We start from the raw sequence: 21,350 nt of genomic DNA, 5'->3' as shown, positions 1-21,350 counted from the left end.
CTGAAAAAAGGAGAAGCATTTTGATGGTCATCGCAGATCAATGGAGATATGATCCTTCAGTACACTGGAAATGGACAGTCAGTGGTTTCTTAAAGCTTAGTTGCTGCCTGGAATCTGAAACTGTCAGTGAACTTTTCATGCACTATTTTAGTAAAACCATCGGTCTATCTTCCATTTTGCACGGTTCATCTACCAATGTACAATTTTTGAGTTTGTGGCCCTCCTGGGAAAGGTCTCAGAAACCCCAAACCATATGTTGACATTTACTAGAAAACAGAGTTCATCCTAAAGATAAAGAATGTTATGATACTTAGAAGCAATTACACACTGCCTTGATCCTTTACAATCTTTAATTCATTAATCTGACATTACCTGGAATGGAGTAACATCATCATAAATTATAAAGAAGGCAGAAAAGTTGGATTTTGGTCCAAAAACACAAAACAAGAAGCCAATAATGAAGCTTGGATGGGATTAAATTAAATATTATAAAACGTAGACTGAAATCCAGAAAAAAAAAAGTCTGTATTTCCTCTGAGAATGATCAAAACAAATAGACTTGGATATTATTCACCAGGGAAAGCTGTAAGGAATTAATAATCTAATCTAATTAGATCAGTAATCTAAAACTCTGAATAATATTAAAGCTTTGATAGTAAAGTTTTTGGAAAACATATTAACTAACACAATAGTATATATGTAAACAAATGAATGCCCTCTAGCTATGTTAACAAGCTTATTAAGAATTTTGGAATGCTCAAGAAAAGACACTAGACAACATCCCAGTTTCCCACAAAGGCACAGGAGGCTCAAAGTCACTGATTCATAGGAATATGTAAGGCTATGGGTCCCAAGTCCACCAAGAGTGGCATCATGAGTCGAGTCCGGAAATGACAAAACAGTATAAACAGGATACAGAACAGAAGAGTGTATGGTTTTAGCTAGCATCTGTCTAGTGTTTCTACCAGAAATACCATTACCCAAAGCGACAGGCTTCAAAACTAAAACAGCATAAACAGAAATGTAGAGTGCCTAGCCATAAAAAGGTAGAAATTAATTACACTTTGTACATTTCTTTAAAAGACTGTATGGGATTTCATTTAAGCACAAAAGAGAACACTAAAAGAACTGGAAACTAAAGGTTATGAACAATCCCATTAAATTCTAAGAGCAACTGCTGAAATATAAATAATACTCTACAATGCATGCATACTGTATTCCAGATGATAATCAAAGGGCTTCTCATAATTTAATTCATTGTCTTGACTACCCTTAAGATGGGTACTACTGAATTCCCTTTTTACAGATGAGAAGACTGAAGGCCAGAGAGGTGAAGAGAACGGGCATAGGGTCACAAAGCAGTTAAGGGGCAGAGCTGGGGATTTCAACCAGGGTAGCCATGCTCTTAACTACCAGGCCAGACTCCCTCCAACTAACCCACTACAAACATCACTTAACAAAAATATCTACATTGTGTGCAAACCATCCTTCTCAGAAAGTAAAGGAAAGCACCTGCTGGGCTTGGTCCTGACGAAAGCTATGCCGTATCAGCATTTGTGCAAAGAGTTTCGAATTGAGGAGAGGGCAACCCTGTGAGTATAGGATTAACCAGTCATGCTACTGAGAGCTGTAAGGACGTGGAAGTCTTTATGGAACGTGTGCTTCCATAAAAGCAAGAGGCGCGAGGCATGAGTCAAGGAAGAGGAAAAGAAAGCAGAGATGACAGGTGTTTGCTTTTGCTTCAGTGAAAAACAAAAGGAGAAAGAACACAGGAACGCACGTCAATCTTACGCTTTGTTGATGGGAATGGACATTTTCACCACCAAACAAGTTTTTAAGGAAAATAGCCACATCTTCCTAGAAGCCTCTGTGAACTATATCTAGGAAATCTATTCTTTACATGTTCAATAAAGGGATCATTGACCACATCCAGGTAATAAAAACAGTACTGAAGCAAAGTCCAACACAAGTATTCACTGTATTACTTAGAACCACCCTTTACAGTCATATCTGAAACCTCTTCCTTGTTTTTTCTAAATATATACAATATGCTATCTACAAGAAGGAAAGCCAAGAAGATATTTTACAGTAAGTAAAGTATGTCTCCTTGCAGATCTTAAAAGTTATAAATATACCAATCTGAAACTGCAGTGACATACTTCACTTCCAAAGAGGAGGAAAGCAAAACGGGCCACTTAGTAATTTTAGATGTGCTGAGTCTTTAAAAAGCCCTCCAGAGTTAAGGAAATGATTTATTTGCGCTGAAGACCAAAACTTACATACGATTAACCAATCTAGAAAAAGATGAAAAGGGTGGGGAGCTTGTGGGTAACAGATTTGGGGTTTCATTTCATTTTTCACAACCAATGAAGTGATTAATAAAGAAAACTCAGGGGGAAAAAAAGACTTATAACCACAAAGAAAACAATTTAAAGCAATGTCAGTGAACCAGTATACAGCTAAAGAAAAAAAAAAAACAAAAATACCCTAGCAGTAGTCTGCTAAAGCATACGTAATAGCAGGCATGAGGAAAGAAACTTAAACTCCTACCAGCGGCCATGCAGAAGGGTCTGAAGAAGGCCTATGTACAACATGGACATATGCTCCTTCCAAATTGATGTGAACATTTGAGGCTCTCAAAATTTGGGGTTTCTCTATAGTGAAGGACAGGGAAGCCTGGAGTGCTGCAGTCCATGGGGTTGCAGCAAATCGGATACAACTCAGCGACTCAACAACAACACATTTCTAACACACCAACAAGGGAAAGGGTAAGCATATGGTGACCACACTGAAAAGGAAACAAACAGGAAACTGAAATGCGTTTGAATTTATCAACAGCAAAGATAATGCTAACCTTCAGCATTTCACACAGCCATGGTTTTTCAAAACTGGAGAAAAAGGCCGACTTACCTTGATACATTTTCTGGAATGTATTCGAGGACCGGATATCCATCACTTCTTCTTGATGACAGGTCACTGTGTGATTTCCACGACTCCACCAAGGTATTGACGGGAGGGAAGGAACTCAGGTGTTGGAAAGATTGGTCTCTAGCTGATCGGGATAAAGATATTGTACCTTGAGCACCAATCCTATAGTGAAAGGACTGTCCACCTGAATTCACGCCAACGATGGCAGATGGGGGGATGCTGGCCTCTGGGTAGAAGCTCCCATCATCTGGTTCTTGTTTTATCCCCATGGGGAACCCGCTGCCTTCACAGTTACCATCGAAGCCGGGCACAGGTGGTCCTAAAATTCCTGATAGAGAGTAATAGTCTTTATCATCCATAAAGGAAAAGTATGAGCCATCCATGAATGGAAAGGGGTTGATTGCTGGATTCCCTTTAAAAGAGGTGCCGGAACACGAATGCTTGGTTGACTCTTGTTTTATTGGTACTGAGAAGGGGGAATCAGAATTTATTTTGCTGTCTCCTAGACAGGAGCTGCTGAAAGCTCCGTCTGGCTCCGGCTTGATGTACTGGACGATGTTAAGCTGGCCAGTCACACCGTGGGAGATGGCGGTCTCTGTCTCCTCATTCTTAGGAAAGGGGGCCTCTTGAGCACCTTTCTCCTGGGTGTCTGGACTGGGAACCACATCTCGGGCTGCGCTGGACCCCACTGGGGTGCCTGAAGCAGTGTAGCTGAAGGCAGTGCTTCCGGGGCTACACATAGACCCCACAGTACTCGCGGCTGGGCTGGACAGCGTGGATCTGTTGTTTGTGTTGGAAGGGCTGGAAACGGAGCACCTTGAGTTGTTTATGTTTGCAGGGCTGGATACGCAGGATCGCAGAGTGACGTTATTAGGACTGGAGACCGGAGACTTCACGCTGCAGTGACTCGGGGGGCTGGAAATCGGGGATTTCATGCTACTCAACGGACTGGAGAGAGGTGAGCCCACGTTGCTGGCATGCGCTGGGCTGTGTGACCTGGAGCCCCGTGTCTCCACATTGGGGGAGCATGGCAGAGGGGTGCCCTGGGCGATGGGGCTGTGCACTGGGAAACTGCCGAAGCTGGCTGAAGTGGAGGACACACAGCTGATACTGGCCGGGCTGCAACCCGAGGACGACAGGGTCAGAGGGCTGCAAACTGCTGGGCCCTTCTCGTGCCCTAGGATGGGACTCTTCACCACGTTGCGCATGACCCCGCCATTAACAGAGCCCCCAGAGTCGGGCAGGAATGACCGCAAGGGCCTGCTCGCACCCCCCAGCGTGGAAGGACGGTGGCCGTTCTCTTTGTAAAATTTCACAAGCTGTTCGACGTTTTGATACATCTTTGCTGGACTCCCGCTTCCCTGTGGGTTCTGCTGATCATAGGCGTAGTCGGCCTCTCTCACGGAATCCATGTACAAGCCCATGGACTCGGCCACAGTGGCCGAAAGTTCCTTTGATTCCAGCTCGGTTTTTATATCAGATGGTAAAATCCCGGAGCGACTGTTGTCTTGCTGGAGGCAAGGGAGTAGCTCATGTTTTTCTTTGCTGCTTCCTTGAGTACTGCTGTTGGGAATAGCACCGGAGACACAGCTCACGTTGACGATCTCCATGTAGTTACTCTCAGCGGGCTGCTCCGTGGGTATGGGTCCCAGGGCAGGACGCTCTGCAGGCTGAGAAACTTGACCCCACCGTCTTTCCATTTCTAGACCTTCAGGGAGACTGTGGTAGCCTTTGGTCTCCATAGCTAACATAAAAATGTATAGTAAAAACATCGAATTAGAGTCGTGGATAGCACGGTTACTCTAAAAGACATTCTGAAATCGTACTGACCGAGCTATAAGTACATATTCTACTGATGATAAGCAATAGTTCCAGTTATACTCAAGTGATTACCTTTTTAGGTGCTGATACAACAGAGTCCTGACTATAATTTGTCCAGAAGCCAGAATATAAGAAGCAATAAAATGATTTCCCATCTAAATAAAAGGAACATCTTTGTTATACTACAGCCTTTGGAGTTTGGAGGAAATTTTACATATAAAACATCTTTGCTATAATAGAGCCTGTAGCGTTTACAAAGAATATTTACAAATGTTAACTTATTGAATATGCAAAGTAATCCTGGGGACTCCCGATGCATCCAAAGAGGAAACTGAGGGTTTAACCAAGTGGGCGGCTTGCCCAAGGTCAAAGACACAGCAAGTGACAAAGTCAGATTTAAAACTAAATCTAATGCCAAAGTCTTTGGAGTCTTTCCAGCCTATGGAAGCTGCTTTCCATAGCTAATATGTGACTTGATTAAAAAACAATGAGGAAATGTAATTAATGTTACCATTTCCCAATGTAAAGTCAACCCGGGAATGATCACAGGCAAGATAACTTGAGGATTATTTTCAAAATAGTAAGATTTTAGTAAAATAGATTTTGGTGAAGATAATTTAATGTCAGTTCTGAACAGTGAAGAGTCATATATCCTGATTAATTAAGCTAGTCCATAATTCAAAGAGGCTGAATGACAAGTTGAGAATGCCAGGACTCTAGTCTGTATTTCAGTCCTGGCAAGGACTCTGACATGCGGCCTGACCTAGTGGTAGCTCTGCTGAAAAGACTCCAGATAGCCAGTTTCATTCTCAACAGTTAATGGAGGAAGTCTGAGATGGGTCCTGACAATTTATGTGTCCATTCATTCAACAAATATTCACCAAGTGTGTGTTGCATCCTGGGTCTACAACTAGCCACTGAAACTACAGTGATAAACAAAACAGGCTCAATTCCCACCCTCAAAGAGTCCCCAGGATTGTTTTAGACATACTATCTTATCTACTGGCTCTCTCTATAAATGTATTCCATGGATACTCATAACAGGCTGTATTTATATAATTCTTATGCATGATATGGTTCAATGACCTATTACAAGCCTTTCACAGATATTAACGTAAATTACCCTACAAGATTGACAGAAGTACTGTCCCAAATGATAGAACCAGGAAAATGGAGGCAGAAGCCACACAGCAGAGCTGGAATTTGATCCCAGGTGTCTACACCAAGGTCTCTCAACCATGGCACCACTGGCGGCTTGATACAGCTTTGCTGAGATCTCTCCTGTGCACTGTGAGATGTACAGCCATATCCCTGACCCCTACCCACTAGATGCCAGTAGCATTCCTCCTGCCCTGCTGTGACAGCCCCAAATGCCTCCAGACTTGCCAAAAGTCCCTAGAGGTGGGTGGGTGGGGGGGGGGGAATCACCACCGACTTGAGAAGCACGACTCTAAAGAAAAATCTCTCAAAGAAAATTAATTCACCCAATAAAATTTCATTTGTGCATTTTCATGCATAGAACTCTTAAAATCTTTAAGTATGCATTTTTCAAATCCTTTCAGGTGTATAAACAATCTCTGACACAAATAAAGGTCCTGACCTAAAAGCTGCAGTTTCTGGAGTGCTGAACACAGATAATACTTTAGACTTCTCAGTCCTTCCCCCCCTCTGCCACTCACGATCTTCATCCACCCTACCTTCTTCTCATTAAAGAGAGACTAGGAAGACTCTCTGCTCCAGAAATTATATTAACATGGAAAAAATAATATAATGACTCTACTAAATAAATTGGCATCAGATATCACAGGGCTGTCAAAAATTTAATGCCCAAACTGTCCGAAGATCATAATTACCTCTTACTTTTCTGTATTCTACACTAGACTTTTAAGTTCCCAGAAGGAGCAAACTTTATCAACTTTACCACTGCACCCCAAGATGACAGCATAGTGCAAATAAAAAAATGTTAAACTATTATAATTAATACCCAGTAATTTGTGAACATTAAAATCTCCCAATTATGGAGCATGCTTTTACTTAAAGAACATTATTCTATAGATTCCTAATCATAAAATAGTGCAAAGTAAGGCAAGTTATGAAGTTTGAAGAGGTAATCTGATCATTCTAGCAGGAAAAATTAGTGTGGATGAAAGCCAAGAACTGAATACAGTGACATGGGACCAAAACAGCTAATACTGGCCTTTTGTACCTCACTGAAAAACCATCTAGTAATAGCCATGGGTTGAAAAATACCAGTAAATATGGGCTGCTTCTACTTCTAAGAATATTCAGCCTTCCCCATACCAAACTGGAACAGTACAGATAAGGTATAGATAGATACTTCAGTCCCAAATTCATCAAACCAAATATGTCTATTCCTGTTTAAAACTGAACACCTTCTCTGTATCATCCCCTCACACCCCAATCCTATTCCTAAACACACATTCCCCGTCTTGATGAATTGCACCACCGTCTATTAAAATGCCCAGAAATCACCCCTGCCCTGGCACCCTTACTAAAGGTCTCCATAAGTTCACCCCTCCCCACTCCCACAGTCTCCCAGACAACTGGACCATCTGCCTTGAGTCTGAAGGATCATCGGTCATCCAGACTTCTCTCCAAAAATTCTTTCTCCAAACTGTCTTTAGGAAAGGATGATCACTCATTGCCTGTTTTGATGCTTCATGGTGGAAATTCACATGCTAAAACTCTCGGACGTTCTAAGGTACAGAAACCTGTTTCCTTTTAAATTCAGAGTTCCCTAAATAATTTGGCCACTGCACCTTTTTTCTTTTTTTCCACACAACATCTACTAATATACTGAGGGACACATTTCATCACTGTGCATCAAGCCAGGATAAATAAGGCTATATGAAGATTTGAAGAGAACCTTTACCTGAGTACTGATAGGCAAAAACCATCTTAAAGCACTCTACAAGGAAGTACCTTATCAGCTAACATCATGCAGCTGATCACAACTTTCCAAGTCCTGTTTGGCTAGCCTTGAACTCTCTTGACAATAACACAAACCAGCCTGCATTTCACCACATTATTGACAAGGCTATCATTAGAGAATTTGCAAAGACTTTGCTGAAATCTACATTAGCTTTAAGACATTTTGATCTGTCAACCTAATACACCTCTCAACAAAGAATATAAAGGCTGGCAACCAACAGCAAAGAATGGAAGATATCTAGCACCTGCTCGGCTTCCACTGGAAATATTTTTAAGGATCAGGTTTTTTTAAAAAAATATGATTATTGAAATATTTTATGCTGAATTCTCCCTATTATCTTTTCCTTTTTTTTAGAAAAAATTATTTACTTTTAATTGAAAGATATGTGCTTTACAATATTGTGTTGGTTTCTGCCATACATCAGCATGAATCAGCCGTAAGTATTCATATATCCCCTCCCTTCTGAACCACCCTCCCACCTCCCACCCTATCCCAGCCCTCTAGGTTGCCACAAGAGCCCTGGTTTGAGTTCCCTAAGTCACAGAGCAAATTCCCACCATCTATGTTACATAGATAGTGTGTAAGTTTCCATGCTATTCTGTTCTATATTATCTTAATTGATCTTCTCTATAAAACAAATGATCAGTTAGGAAGTTATTTCCTATGTCGTCCAGGAAATTCAGGTTGTCTTTTTGAAACTGGCATAAAGTCCATAGCTTGAGCAGATTTTCAGTCAATCACTAGTGAATACTGAAAATATTAGTTGATGAACATGATCCTCATAGAACTTAATATCCAGAGGGTAAAGGTAAATAAAGTTTTTGTTACTAAAGTATAAGATTAAACATATACTGATATACATATCTACTTCTGTAAAATCAGGCTTGTCTCCCTTACAATGGAAACTATAACAGATACTCTAAGACAAAAACCACGAAGATCTCTTAATTTTCAGGCAAACGCCTCCCCTCTTAAAATGAAGGAACTTTCACATAGAGAAAGTAAGGAAAAATACTGACAGTTCTACCTTGTCATATATATGCTCTTAAACACTATTTTTGCAAAGGGAAAACCTGACTTTAAATTTTTATATTTTACAGACTGTGTTAAATTGCTGTTTCCCATAAGAAAGTAGTTTTTTTGCTTGTTTGTTTCAGGAATATTAACAAAGAATCTTGCAAATTTATATTTTATCCGAAAACAGTTCCACTTTTACAACCTTCCAAACACAGTCCCATTTCAAATGAATCATTTTCTATAGTTATCTGACTATAATATTACATCCTCAAGACAGACCTTAAGAATTTTATAATTTGTATTGGTTCCATAGTTGTAAAAGTTCACTGTTTGTAACTCTTTTGCTATCATCCCTATTAACTATAACCATGTTCCTTGTTTTAACAGATGAGATAAATGATAGAAATCAGCCCAAGGTCACCTAAGAGAGCCAGAGAACCAGTTAGAACTGAACACACCTGATTTCTATTCACTCACCTAATTCACTGAGCCACCTGATCGTTCCAAAAGCCCCAAACTATTTCTCCCTTAAAGGAAAAAGCTCCCCTTTTATTATTTTAAAAAACTTCTTTCCTCAAGCATTCCCACGATAGCCTGTCATGAAGTCAAATCTAAACTGAAAACTTCCCAGAACTTCAAAGATGGAGAATGCTGTTAGCATTACTATGTAAATATCACCAATAACAGCACCTAGAGAAATGCCAATTCAACTATTAATATGCAATTTACTGCATTTGAAATTCGGTGGTTTCCAAACTTGTCTGGTATCAAAGTTTTCCTAACTTCTATGTTATAACAAATACTTAAACCTTTTGGTGCCATAAACCATTACGATTTAAACCTGGTCTTCTAAAATTCATTAGGAAAAGCTGTGCACCTAAATTCAGTAGCAGGGCACGGATGTCACCGAACGAAGCTTCATCCTTTCTCTCCTGCTTTTAGAATTCGAACTGATACCACAGAAAGCCTAATCTCTTTCAGGAGTTTCGTGAATCCTAAGGCACGGGAAATGCACGAATTTCCAGAGCCCCTTTCCTACAGAATCTGTCAGGATTTGTATCTCCTTCAACTGCCCTTTTTCCGCTACACCTCTGGCTGAGATTTGGGTGCTTCCGCAATTTATAGAGGAAAGAAATATTATTCAAACGTCCTTTAAAAACTGTACAAGAAAAACGATCCCGAAATTCATCTTTGGGGAAAGGGAAGGGTGACAGACCTCCCACTGCCAAAGGCGGTAGAAAGCTGCTCGTTAGAGGGCATTTATCCAAAGTGGCCAAACTTTCCCAAAATAGTCCTCTGGCGGCCAAAGAGGGGGAAAGTGGAAAACCAAAACAAAACAACAAGCACACAGCACCCTACTGACAGCGCCTCCGGATTACGCAGCCACTTCTCCCTGCAAAGTGCACGCTCCCGCGCCGCGGCCACACGCAGAGCCGGGCAAGCGGCGCCCAGCCGCGCACCCCTACACACCTGCCTCGGCCGGGGTCCGTCTCTCGGCGTCTACCTGTTGCAGCGCTCGCCAACGCCACGACACCCCTGCTGCGGAGTCCCCCTAAATCCAACCACATCCAGGCCAGCGAGTGCAGCTCTCCCTGCAGCGGGAGAGCCCGAGGCAGCAATGCTCTTGCACCCAGGTGACTGCACGGGTTTCCTCGGAGCAGCCTGAAGTTGGCTTGCGTCTCACCCGTCCAATGACACCCCGGGCGCGGAGGGGTGGAGCGGAGGGGGCAGGGGCAGGGCGAAGGCGGGCGAAGCTGGGAGGGAGAGAGAGGGAGAGGGCGCGCGAAAGCCCGGAGGGGGAGTGGGCCGGCCCTTTTAAAAGCGGGTCACATGTCCAGATAAAAAGTTCAGGTTGCTATCCCGCCCCCTTGGGCCCTTTCCATTGGTCCGGGGGGAAGCCAGGCTCCACGCTGCACGGGTCAGGCGGGCTTCTCATTGGACAATCCAGGCTGTCAGTCACCAGGAGGACGACATGACTGATACAAAGTTGCTGCGACACAGCCTGGACTCGGCAGCTCCCTTAAAGCCGCAGAAGCGGAGGCCGCTCGGGGTGCAGGGCAGCGGCTACGCCACTAGGTACTCACGACTCGCTGCCCCCCGGCTCCCCTCGCTCCACTACCCCAAACTTGCTCACGCCAACCTGGCTCTCCTCCTGGCCTACCCCAGGATGTCTGGAAAGACGCGAAAAGTCTGGGGACGCTGAAGAAGTGGGATTTTAGAAAGCCAGTCAAGGTGTCCTCCCTGATGCTCTCCACCTGCAGCGCCAGGTGAGCGGCAGCCCTGGCCCAGGCACCGCCCACAGCGTCCGCGCGCAGGGAGGGACCCTCTGTGGGCTTCTCCCGACCCCCGAGGTTCGTTCCCCGCCCCTCTCGTCAGTCTGCCGAGTTACCTCTCAACACAGCAGCCGCAGCGTCCGCTGCCAGCAAGCAAGAGGATCGCGTTCCCACTCGATTTGAATTTCCTTGTTTTAACCGTGCAGGGAAAGCGAGTGATTTCAGTGCAGCCAAAGCCCTTTAAACACGGTTTTTCGCCCACCCTCCTCCCCATCCCTCCACCTCTGGCAGGGTCAAGAGCTGCAGCACTCCTTCCTTATAATTTTGTGGCTGTATTTATTGCTTTCGTATTGGATTTTTCCAGTAGTTCAATTTGAAAGAAAGCGACCATCGAGGATAGTCACTTTTTAATAATGGGGGGGGGGGAGGTGCACATCATTGGGAGAAACAAACAGGGGCGGGGAAGGAAACAAAACTGTTTTCTAAGGAACAAGCGTCTGCAAGAAGAAATTTCGGTTTCCCTCCAACCGCCTCCACCTCGGCTCTCCTCCCGCCCACCCCAAGGCTGTAGTTACTAAGCAAAAGGATAGGGTTCTTAACTTTGATTTCTAAAGACTTTGAGGCTCGGAGTATGAGGCTCCGTTTTATATTCCTGGCTGGCCCAGAGTCAGCACCGGTGACGTACACACCTAAATCTGGTCCCCCGGCCCTTGGCGACCCGCAGCCCGGCGGCTGCAGCTGCGCGTCCTCCCGCCTCACCCGTGCCCCGCACCAGCCAAACTCGGAAGTGGCGGGGGGAGGGAGTTCACCCTGTGCCCAAAGGCCCCTCCTCTCCTTACAGTTCAGTAAGCTTCGGGATTCCAGACCCCGAACCGAGGAAGACTCGAACTCTCGGTCGCTCCAGGTAGGGAACTCCCTGGCCGCGGGAGAGACGGCGGCGGCGCACGAGAACTGGTTGCGACCCCCCGGCTCCTGTGCTCAGCAGTCCCCCGCTCTGAGCGGCTCCCGGCGCCCCCGCAGCCGGGAGTCCCCGCAAGTCTCCCAACTTTCCCGCGGGGCCCGAGGTTCTGCGCGCTCTCCGGGCCAAGCAAGCAGCCGGGCATCGATAGCTGCCGGGCCCGAGCGCACACGGCGGGCAGGAAGGAGGGGAGTCCTGGACCTAGCGCCCGGGCACCCGAGGAGAAGACGGCTCCGCCTGCGCTGCCAAATTATTCATTATTAAAGGAATGGACGTGTCTCTTTTACTAAGTTTTTACCACCTTTACGGAGGGCCAGTTTTGCCCTGGATCTCAGTTTCTTGCAAAATCTAGGTTAGAATCTTGCAGGGACCGGCCGCCACGATTGCTCGCCCGCCGCCCAACAACCCTGCCGGGAGGCGGCCGAGTGGGAACCTCGTCTCCTGCCCGCAGCCCACCTCGGCTTGCCAACCCGCGCCCTCTGCGCGGAACAAGCCTTCCCCGGGGCCGCCCTGCGCTCCCCGGACCCCTCCCGCCGCTGTCAGCGCCAAGTGACTGTCGCTGTACACTCACCTTTTCTAGGACATGGTGGGGAGGCTGGGGCGCGGGGCGGGGGTTGGGTGGGGGCAACCAGGCTCCCGCCGCCGCCGCCGCCAGCAAGTCCAATATTAGCAGATCGGCGGTAAGGATGGAGAGGAAGAGACTCCCGGCAGTCGTCCTACTGACGGTGGGTAGAGCAATAAAGCCGTAGTGTTGTTACCCGGCAGGAGGAGACGAGGCGGCGGCGCCAAATCGCGCAGAGGGGGACGCGGGCGCCCGCCCGCCCCCAGCAGCGGCGGCGGCGGCCGGGCCTTAGGCGGCGGGCCCTCTCTCGGGGCTGCCGGTCTCCCGGGCGGCGGCGGTGGCTGCCTGGGGAGCCGGGAAGTTAGGGGGGTTGACCCCGCGCCGGCCGCCCCGCAGCGGGCTCTCCGCGCCCCCTCCCCAGGCCTGGGGTGACCGGCGACAGCTCGGGCGGCTGAGCGTGTGAGTGTGTGTGTGAGTGTGTGTTTTGAGGGGGGTGGCCGCAGGGGGAGCCCTCTGTGCCGCGGCCCCCTCGCCGGGTCACACCCTCCGCAGCAGGAGCAGGCAGCCGAGCGTCCGGCCAGCGTCTGCTGGGGAACCGGGCCGGGGGGCGCCCGTGGCCCCCTCCCCAGCCTGGCCACTGGCTGCGAGGAGGCCGATGGCAAACGGAACCCCAGTGCACGTCACCCCACAGCCCTCCCCACGACTCCCCAAAGTCCAGCCCTGACCTCGCGCCCCCGGCCTCAGGTGCAGCTCCCAGCCGCCGCGAGGGGAGACGCGGGCTAGGGACCACGCGCGGGGGGCGGGAGGGAAAAGTTTCTTTCCCTCTTTCCCTGCTCCTCCGCTGCCCACCCGGCGAGGCTGCTCCTCTCTCCACGCCCCCCCCCCGTCTCCCGGGCTCGCCGCGCCTCTGCCCCACCCCCACCGTGGGGGGGCGCCGAGGAAGGGCCGGGTGTCTGCGCGCGGGGGAGACTGGCGAGCAGCGGCGACCGCCGCCGCTCCCCTCGCTCTGACAGCGCCGGGGCCGCCGCCGCCCGCTCCGCCGAGCGAGCCGAGGACGCGGCCGCGCGCCAGGCCCCCTCCCGCGCCGCGCGCCCCCGTGCCGCCCCGCGCGCCCCCGCCGCTCCGGCGGACACCTACGCAGACGCGAAAGGGAAAGCGGGGCGACCGAGCCGGGGGGGCGGCCGGCGGCGCGGGGATGGAGCTGGGACCCGCGATCCCGGGAGCCCCCAGCGCCTCCCGGCTCTGGATCCTCCCCAAGTCCCGCATCTCCGCCCCCCCCACCCCGCAAACCACACAGCTCACCCCCATTAGGGCAAACGTGTGTGTGTGTGTGCGCGCGCGTGTCCACGAGCTCTCACGCGTGGGAGGGACGCTTCAGCCCCAGACTCTTCTATCTCACCGTTACACTTAGCCTTAGTGGAAGATTTTGGGTAGCGGGGACGCACTGTGAATATCACGACCACTTACAGGCTCCCCTGTTCTTGTTTATGACTCAAACTCCAGAAACTGACCACACTAGTCCCTGTCCCGGCTTTACACTCCTTTTCCTACAGGTTTTATTGACTTCCTCCCCCTGCCCTTTGCTGTGCTCCTTCCCCGTTTTCTTCCTAAGGAACTGTGGAAGTTGGTAATCCCTTCCCACCGTGTTAAACGCAGAACTGCCCTGTTAAAACAATCACGGCCCCACAGCCCCACTGCCCCAGTCTCTAGCTGTCCATTGCGGCGTCACCCACAGTATTGGCACTCCCCTGTTCTTAAAGTGGCCTTTGGCCTGTGACGAACAACCTTTTGCTTGTTTCCTTAGGCTTAAAGAAGGTGAAATTCTTAAGGTATTATGTTTAGGTGAAATCAAGAAAATAATTAACATAATAAATATTCAATGAACTTTAAAAAGAACCACCATGTAGAAGTATACTGACTGGAAAAAAAGAATTCTTAACTGCATCAAAAATAGGATGGATTGACACTCATGAGTTCATAAAATGGACAGAGGATGGATAGTTAATGTGATTAAGGCATCACATAGCAGTGGTAGAATCTCCGTAGTGGGTTTTTTGTGTTTGAAATTTTTCCTAATGAAATGTTAGAGAAAACGAACCCTCCTTTAAGGTAATCTTTATAATGCAAATTCAGTTTACAAAACTGATAAATCTGGCATTTGATTATTCCTTTCCCCTTTATAAAATGATTTTCCTTAAACTTTCTTTACCTAGGTGCTCCTCCACTATTTTAATCAGTAATTTTATTAGGGACAACTTATCAGGCAGCAGATTCTGATGTAAAGTGGGGTTATTGTAACTGCAACATTTTAGAAATCTAGAAGATTTCTTCCTGCGTTTTCCTTCTGTCCAATCTCAAATTTTAATCTTTCATGCTTTAAAGCAGTTTGGTATTATAAAACTGAGACTGAGTTTTTAAGCATTTACATATATTCTTTTGAAACTTTTGCACACCAAAATCACTTGTAGGGACATCCATATGCCCGTGTATATCAATTTCTCTTATCCTTCAACAGAGATATTAGGGGATCTTGTCATTACTATTAGGCAAACCTTTATTTTTGGATATTTGAGTATTTGCCCAAACTTTTGAACAATTATTTTCTTTTGCTGGCTGTAAGAGGTGGTCTTGTGCCACCCTAGAAGGAAAATAGCTCCAAGATAAAATCTTTGGCTCCTTTACCTGAAGAGAACGTGGCACTGGTGTTACTGGGAATCACCCCACAAGTCTAAGAGACTCCATCAAAGATGGAGATGCAGGGTTTTTTGGTTATTCAGAATACTCTTGGTTCCAATGCTTGTTAATAAAGAGTCCTATCAACTTTGAAAATGTACATCTAGGAAATGTCATTACTTGCTGATTTTTAAGCCCATAAGAAACTTTGTTCTTTTGATCCTTTTAGATATATTTTTCTTTGCAAAGGATAGAAATGTGTTTTTAAGAAAAATAAATATTAAGAAAGTAAAAGCACAGAAAAGGACTTTAACTTCATCTCCAAATTACTGGAGACTACTTACAGCTGCCAAGTACTCTGAAACCTTGAAGCAGCATCAGTCCTCTTCCCTTTTGACAGTTGCTCACCCTCCTTTCACAGTCCTGTACCTCAGGACACTTCCCTCCCTCAACCCATTAGCGTCAAGCTCCCTGAGGTTTGCTACCTAAAGTACACGACTCAGCGTTTGCAATTTACATATGTGACATCACATCCTCTATTATATAACTTCAGATACAGAGCCTAATATCATCTAAGTTTGTGTTGGAAAAAGATCCTCCCTTGCTCTTTATTTCAGCTTTAGCAGAGCAACCCCTTAGATCTCTGACCCAAATCTCACTTCATCCAACAGCTGACACTGGGGGGAGAAAAAAAAAAAAAAAAGCATGAAGTTGCTTAAACCATGAAATGATAAGCAACCCCCCCCCATGAATATATTTTGAAGTGTATTGGATAGCCTTTAGATCTTTATTTACTGGTAGGAAAGTAAAGCCCGTTAAGTAGCATATAATTTAATTGTATTCAATAATCTTAAAAAGTTAAAGGCTAAGCATTTGGACATAGATAACTTCATTAATAAGCCTAGTCATGCTGGCACTTTTTTTTTTTTTCTTTCAAAAAAGCTAAGATTTTTTTTCCCCCTGTCTCTTACCAGCTGTTAGGAAGAGTTGAGAAAGACAGAGAGTCAGAGAGAGAAAGGCGGGGCTAGGGCGGGTGTTGGAGAGAAAAGATGAATAGGGGAATAATATAAAATAGAAATTCTTCTTTGTTTATTGCAAAACACACATGTTACAGTTTATAAACACTGCAAGCAAGTAAGAAATTGTGGACCAGAAGAGAAATAGAAAACATATCAGAATTTGTTAATACCCAAAATAGACCCAATTCAAGTTTCTGGACTACTTGGAATATTTTTATTAGCTTTGCTTACTCATTAATTTCCATATTTGTTTACCTAACTATTCATCTGTCTACCTTAATTTCATTTGCAGTCATTTTAAACAGAAAACACACAAACCTCATCCATCTCGATGACCAGATTTTGAGCTGACAGAGCACCAAACAGAACATGCATCACAATTAGTGTGCCACATTATTAGAGGCAAATCAGATTGCACTGTGCCTACACTGATGTTCTAAATTTAGAGCTAATGTACAGTGGCTGAAAAGGAGAGGGGGACTCAGAGCCGTGTATTTTAATAAAAATAAAGATATTTGCAATTCCTTCTCTCCTCTTTTTCTTGGTTTAGTGCAGGAAATTCATCACCTTTAAATAACTGTGCTAATCTTACATAAATAACTGCGTGGTTTGTGAGCTCATTAGAATTATGCATCCGGCTGCTTTTCTGATATTATGGGCAATAACAACCACAGAAAAGTGAAACAATACAGTGGGTCAGGTGTGGGAAATAAGAGTCTGCTGAACTTGATGAAAACTCATTTAGAATTTCTCATTAGGACTTCGCAGGAGCAGTTAGCTTTTCAGTAGTCGGCGCTGTATTTTTAGCAGCATTTTAACAGCTGTCAGTAACAACTGAGACAACATTTTGATCAACACTTTTTTTTAATTCTAACAAAGATGTTTGCAAAGAAACAAAATGCTTCAAGATTTAAATGTTTAGCTCTGAAAAACAAACCAAAAAAGATACTTTCTTGTGACGTAAAATGTTAATGCCTCAACGGCAGGCAGAAAGGTATCTACCTAAAATGAAGCTGAGTAGATTTTTAAGGTTTAATTTTCTGATGCCTAGGTACGTATAACAAAGATGATTTTAGGCTTGAAAGGGGTGTTCAGAGTCAGAAACGGAAACCTCAGTATAAGAGAATGTGCAGTGGATCTTGTCATGTATTTGCAAGTAGGTCAAGAATAGCCATATGGGCACCTGAAATGAATAAAATCTTGTCCCTAACATTCGAGTTTATAAAGGGAGGTTATCACATGTCAGATATATGACACTGGAAATAGCAGACAGAAAAAAATGTAAGAGGCTTCATGACAGATGTCATCTTTATTTCTAAAGATAGAGGTAAATTTGCTGTGGGTAATGTATTACAAAGCAAACTAAAACTAAACTCTGCAAGTGTCAAATTTCCCTTTCACCTGCAATCTCTCCCAACTGAGTGGTTTCTGTTCTAAGGGAAGTAATGGTATATTATTAAAGCAGCCTACTGAATCATCCTATCCAGGTCATCTGCTCATTTCGAGGACCTAATCCATGTTTTGAGTTTGTCCCAACTAAGGCAGCTGAGTATTTCCATTTCATCTAGCTGGCACAGTGGGAAATGAAGAGATTCTTAGATCAAATGATATTTTTTTATTGTTAGGTAGTTAGAATAGGAAACAGGAGTCCAAAATGGCAGTGGCTAAAAGACAAGGAAGGGAAAAGGCCACGAAAATGGAGCAAAGGAAGGTCCGAGGGCCAGAGTGAGGACTTCAGGTAGAACAAACAGCACTCCTGGCTAGCCCAATTTGCATAGGGCAGGCCCAGGGGCGGGAAAAACATATAAAAGGAGGAGCCAAAGGGCTCTCTGTCTCTCCCCTGCATGTGTGCTCTCTTTCTCTTTCTCTCTCCCCCCACCTCTCCCGCGCGCTGGCGCACTCCTCCATTCTCTTCTCATTCTCCTCTTTGGTTGGCACGCCCTCACGCTTTGAGGATGGATTCTCCTGCTATCTTCTAAATAAAATAGAGCTGTAACACTGATTTGTCCAAGACCCGAGAGCTGTGATGTGCCGAGGGCTTTAATGTCTGTCGCGCCAAATCTTTGTTGTGATGAGACAGAACCAAGGAGCATGACAATTATATTGTGGGTTTTTTTTTTTTTTTTCCTAATCCTTGTGGGAGTACCAGCTCACTACCTCTTCCTTGCTTGGTAGGACTTTTTGCAACAAAATGTGCAGTTGTCATAAAAATTGAAGTAGACATCCTTTCTTCTTGCCCCACACAAACCCCTGACAGATGCAAATCTTTTAGTGTTGATTGTTTTTCACAGAGCATGACATGGTTTTCTTAGTGCATACATTTTGGACATTAAATACCCATGTGTAAAAATGAAACATGTATCAACATCTTTTATATGGAAGGTATGGGTCACATCAATTATTAATATTTAAACCACAATCTATTTTGAAGTGCTTAGTGCTAATGATAGCTAGACTTTAATATTTTATCAAAGTAAGTGGAAATTTAAGCTAGTTCATTACTTTTAAAAAAAAAAAGCTTTTTAATAACCTTCACTATAAATGTGGCGGAACCATGTCCTCTTAGTAAAACTGTGAAGACTTACAATGCCACTTTTTGCCAGTACAGATTGCTAGCTTACATAAAGGATCAAGTAAACACCTAAGTAAAGTCTTGGGATTCTTCTAATACATTTATATATGTAACTTTTATGTTGTTTTGATTTTTAAGAAGTATATATTTTCATAATAATCTATCTCAAAAGAAAAATTATTTTTATCACCACAGGAAAATTATTTTTATCACTACATCAATTCAATATATGCTATTACTCCATTCTTTTATAAATTACATGGCTTTATTTCTAATTTGAATATGACATGACCTGAAGGTTTGTTGAAAATAAAATTTAATTACCTTTATTTGTAAACAAATATTATTATTGTAACTCAATAAAAACTGCCAAGGAACAAACTGTAAGATCATACACACATATCTTTTCATCTATTTTATGTCACTTCCATGGCACCAAATGATTATACTCTTATGACACAACTACTAGTGTGTTAATAAACAAACTAGGAATCCAGTAGGGAAGTCAAGATTATTAATCACAACAATTTCTCACCTTCAGGGAGAAATTAAAGCAAACACTAACTTCTACAGATAATTCAAAAAGCCCAAGGTAAAAGCAAGAGCTCTGAGGCTCAATCTCCTTGCATGAACAGTCTAAAAAGTACCTTTCAGCCTGGAGCTGTATTTCATTACCCCTTTTCACAGATACAGCAAATCAAACAGTACGGTAAAATCCACTTGCATGGCTTTGAATCCTGGCTCCATCGCTTACTAACCATATGAGTCAGGGCAAATTACTTAGTCTTTCTAAATTTAGTTTCCTCATTTGTAACAAGAGACATCTGATACCATAAGTGGATATAAACTTAACACAGTACCTGGACGTGGTAAGTGGTCCCCAAAAGTGTTAGATGTGTACCTCTAGAGTTTTGTCATAGAAAACTCAAAGTTGATTCTTCTGAGGATTCAAGCTCTTTCTTACACTTCAAAGGGGTTTTGAGGTCCTTCAAGAATCAGAGCTTTAACCTGAGGTCTTCAAGGGCTTCAGACTCCTAAGAATTCTCTTTTCTAGAACAGTGATTCTCAAGTTTTATCATGCATCTGAATCACTGCAAGAGTCTGTTAAAAGTTTACTAGGCCCCATGCTTAGAGTTTCCTGTTCAGTAGGTATGGGGTGGAACCTGAGAATTTATATTTCTAACAAGTTCCCAGGTAGATTCTCTAGGAACTACCCTTTGAGAACCAGATATGGTGCTAGTGGTAAAGAACCCACCTGCTAAAGCAGGGGACATAGAGATGCAGGTTTGATCACTGGTGAGGCAGATGCCCTGGAGGAGGGCATGGCTACCCATACCAGTATTCTTGCCTGGAGAATCCCATGAACAGAGGAGCCTGGAGGGCTATGATCCATAGATCCACAGGGTCACAAAGAGTCAGACAAGACTGAAGCAATTAAGCATGTTGCACACACACGCTAGAATATGGAAAAGAAGCAATTGCCCCCAGGCTGCTTAATTTGCGAGGTTAAGTTACTGCGGGCAGCAGCTGATGGTGGGGGCAGGGAGGGGAGGGGGTTGGGCCTCCGAGGGAGAGATGAGAAGCAGGAAGTAGGAGACTAAAGAAAGGAAGTGTCAGTTGTTGTTGAAAGGGGCAGGGATGGGTCTTCACAGTCAGGCGATCTTTGGAATCCAGAGGCTGGCTAGCTGTTGCTGAGTGAGAACTCTATCTCCGCAGCCCTTGGACTATAAGTTGATCTATCATGACCTCTTTTTTTTTTTTTTAATTGGGATATAGTTGCTTTACAATGTTGTGTTTGTTTCTGATGTACAGTGAAGTGAATCAGCTCTATGTACACATATATCCCCTCCCGCTTGGACCTCCCTTCCACCACACCCCGATCCCACCCCTCTAGGTCATCACAGAGCACCTAGCTGAGCTCCCTGTGCCATACAGCAGTTTCCCACTGGCTATCTGTTTTACATGCATAGTGTATGTGTCATTCTCAATCTCTCATTTCATCCCACATCCCCCTTTACCCACCATGTCCATGTCTGTTCTTTACATCTGCATCTCTGTTCCTGCCCTGAAAATAGGTTCACCGCTACCATTTTTCTAGATTCCACATACATGCATTAATATGCGATATCTGTTTTTCTCTTTCTGACTTACTTCACTCTGTATGACAGACTCTAGGTCTAGCCACATCTCTACAAATGACCAAGTTTCTTTTTTCTTTTTTATTGCTGAGTAATGCTCCCTTGTATGTATGTACCACATCTTCTTTATCCATTCTTCTGTCGATGGACATTTATGTTGCTTCCATGGTTTGGCTGTTGTAAATAGTGCTACAGTGATTTTTCATGACCTCTAAATTCTTCCTCTGAATAAGTATTTGGGAAGTATTTTACCACTTTAAGGCTCTTAAAGTAACTATTAGTTTACTATTGTATTATCTTAAGGCACTCAGTTCAGTTCAGTTCAGTCGCTCAGTCGTGTCCGACTTTTAGTGACCCCATGAATCCTTAAGGCACTAACTTTGGTTATTTGGGAGTGAGGGATTGGGGAGTCAGAATTAGCAAAGCACATTCCTTC

At 44.6% G+C, this 21,350-nt stretch overlaps 2 protein-coding genes across 7 annotated transcripts in view; one reads left to right on the top strand and one right to left on the bottom strand.

Annotated features, from left to right (window-relative positions):
• The window catches only part of NR3C2 (nuclear receptor subfamily 3 group C member 2), a 437,832-nt gene extending 425,178 nt beyond the window's left edge, over positions 1 to 12,654 (bottom strand). For 2 of the 4 annotated variants that reach the window (XM_055405624.2, XM_055405625.2), the window contains exons 1-2: positions 10,190 to 10,328; positions 2,911 to 4,672 (exon numbers count right to left, since the gene is read on the bottom strand). In XM_055405624.2, coding sequence (XP_055261599.2) covers positions 2,911 to 4,670 — 1,760 coding nt within the window. In that variant the 5' untranslated portion in view covers positions 4,671 to 4,672; positions 10,190 to 10,328. Of the gene's footprint in view, positions 1 to 2,910; positions 4,673 to 10,189; positions 10,416 to 12,521 lie in introns of those variants that run through there. The other 2 variants (XM_088827978.1, XM_088827979.1) reach the window with 2 other exon arrangements.
• Positions 11,403 to 21,350, top strand: part of LOC148774822 (uncharacterized) — an 83,676-nt gene continuing 73,728 nt past the window's right edge. For 2 of the 3 annotated variants that reach the window (XM_088827981.1, XM_088827980.1), the window contains exon 1: positions 11,403 to 11,896. In XM_088827981.1, coding sequence (XP_088684107.1) covers positions 11,624 to 11,896 — 273 coding nt within the window. In that variant the 5' untranslated portion in view covers positions 11,403 to 11,623. Of the gene's footprint in view, positions 11,897 to 12,538; positions 12,676 to 21,350 lie in introns of those variants that run through there. The other variant, XR_016035305.1, reaches the window with a different exon arrangement.

Source organism: Moschus berezovskii, chromosome 19, assembly GCF_049115385.1.
Source record: "Moschus berezovskii isolate FMDL1 chromosome 19, NW_MosBer_1.0, whole genome shotgun sequence".
Classification (NCBI taxonomy): Eukaryota; Metazoa; Chordata; class Mammalia; order Artiodactyla; family Moschidae; genus Moschus; species Moschus berezovskii.
Note: the sequence above shows the minus strand (reverse complement) of the source record. Positions and strands in the feature narration are given on the sequence as shown.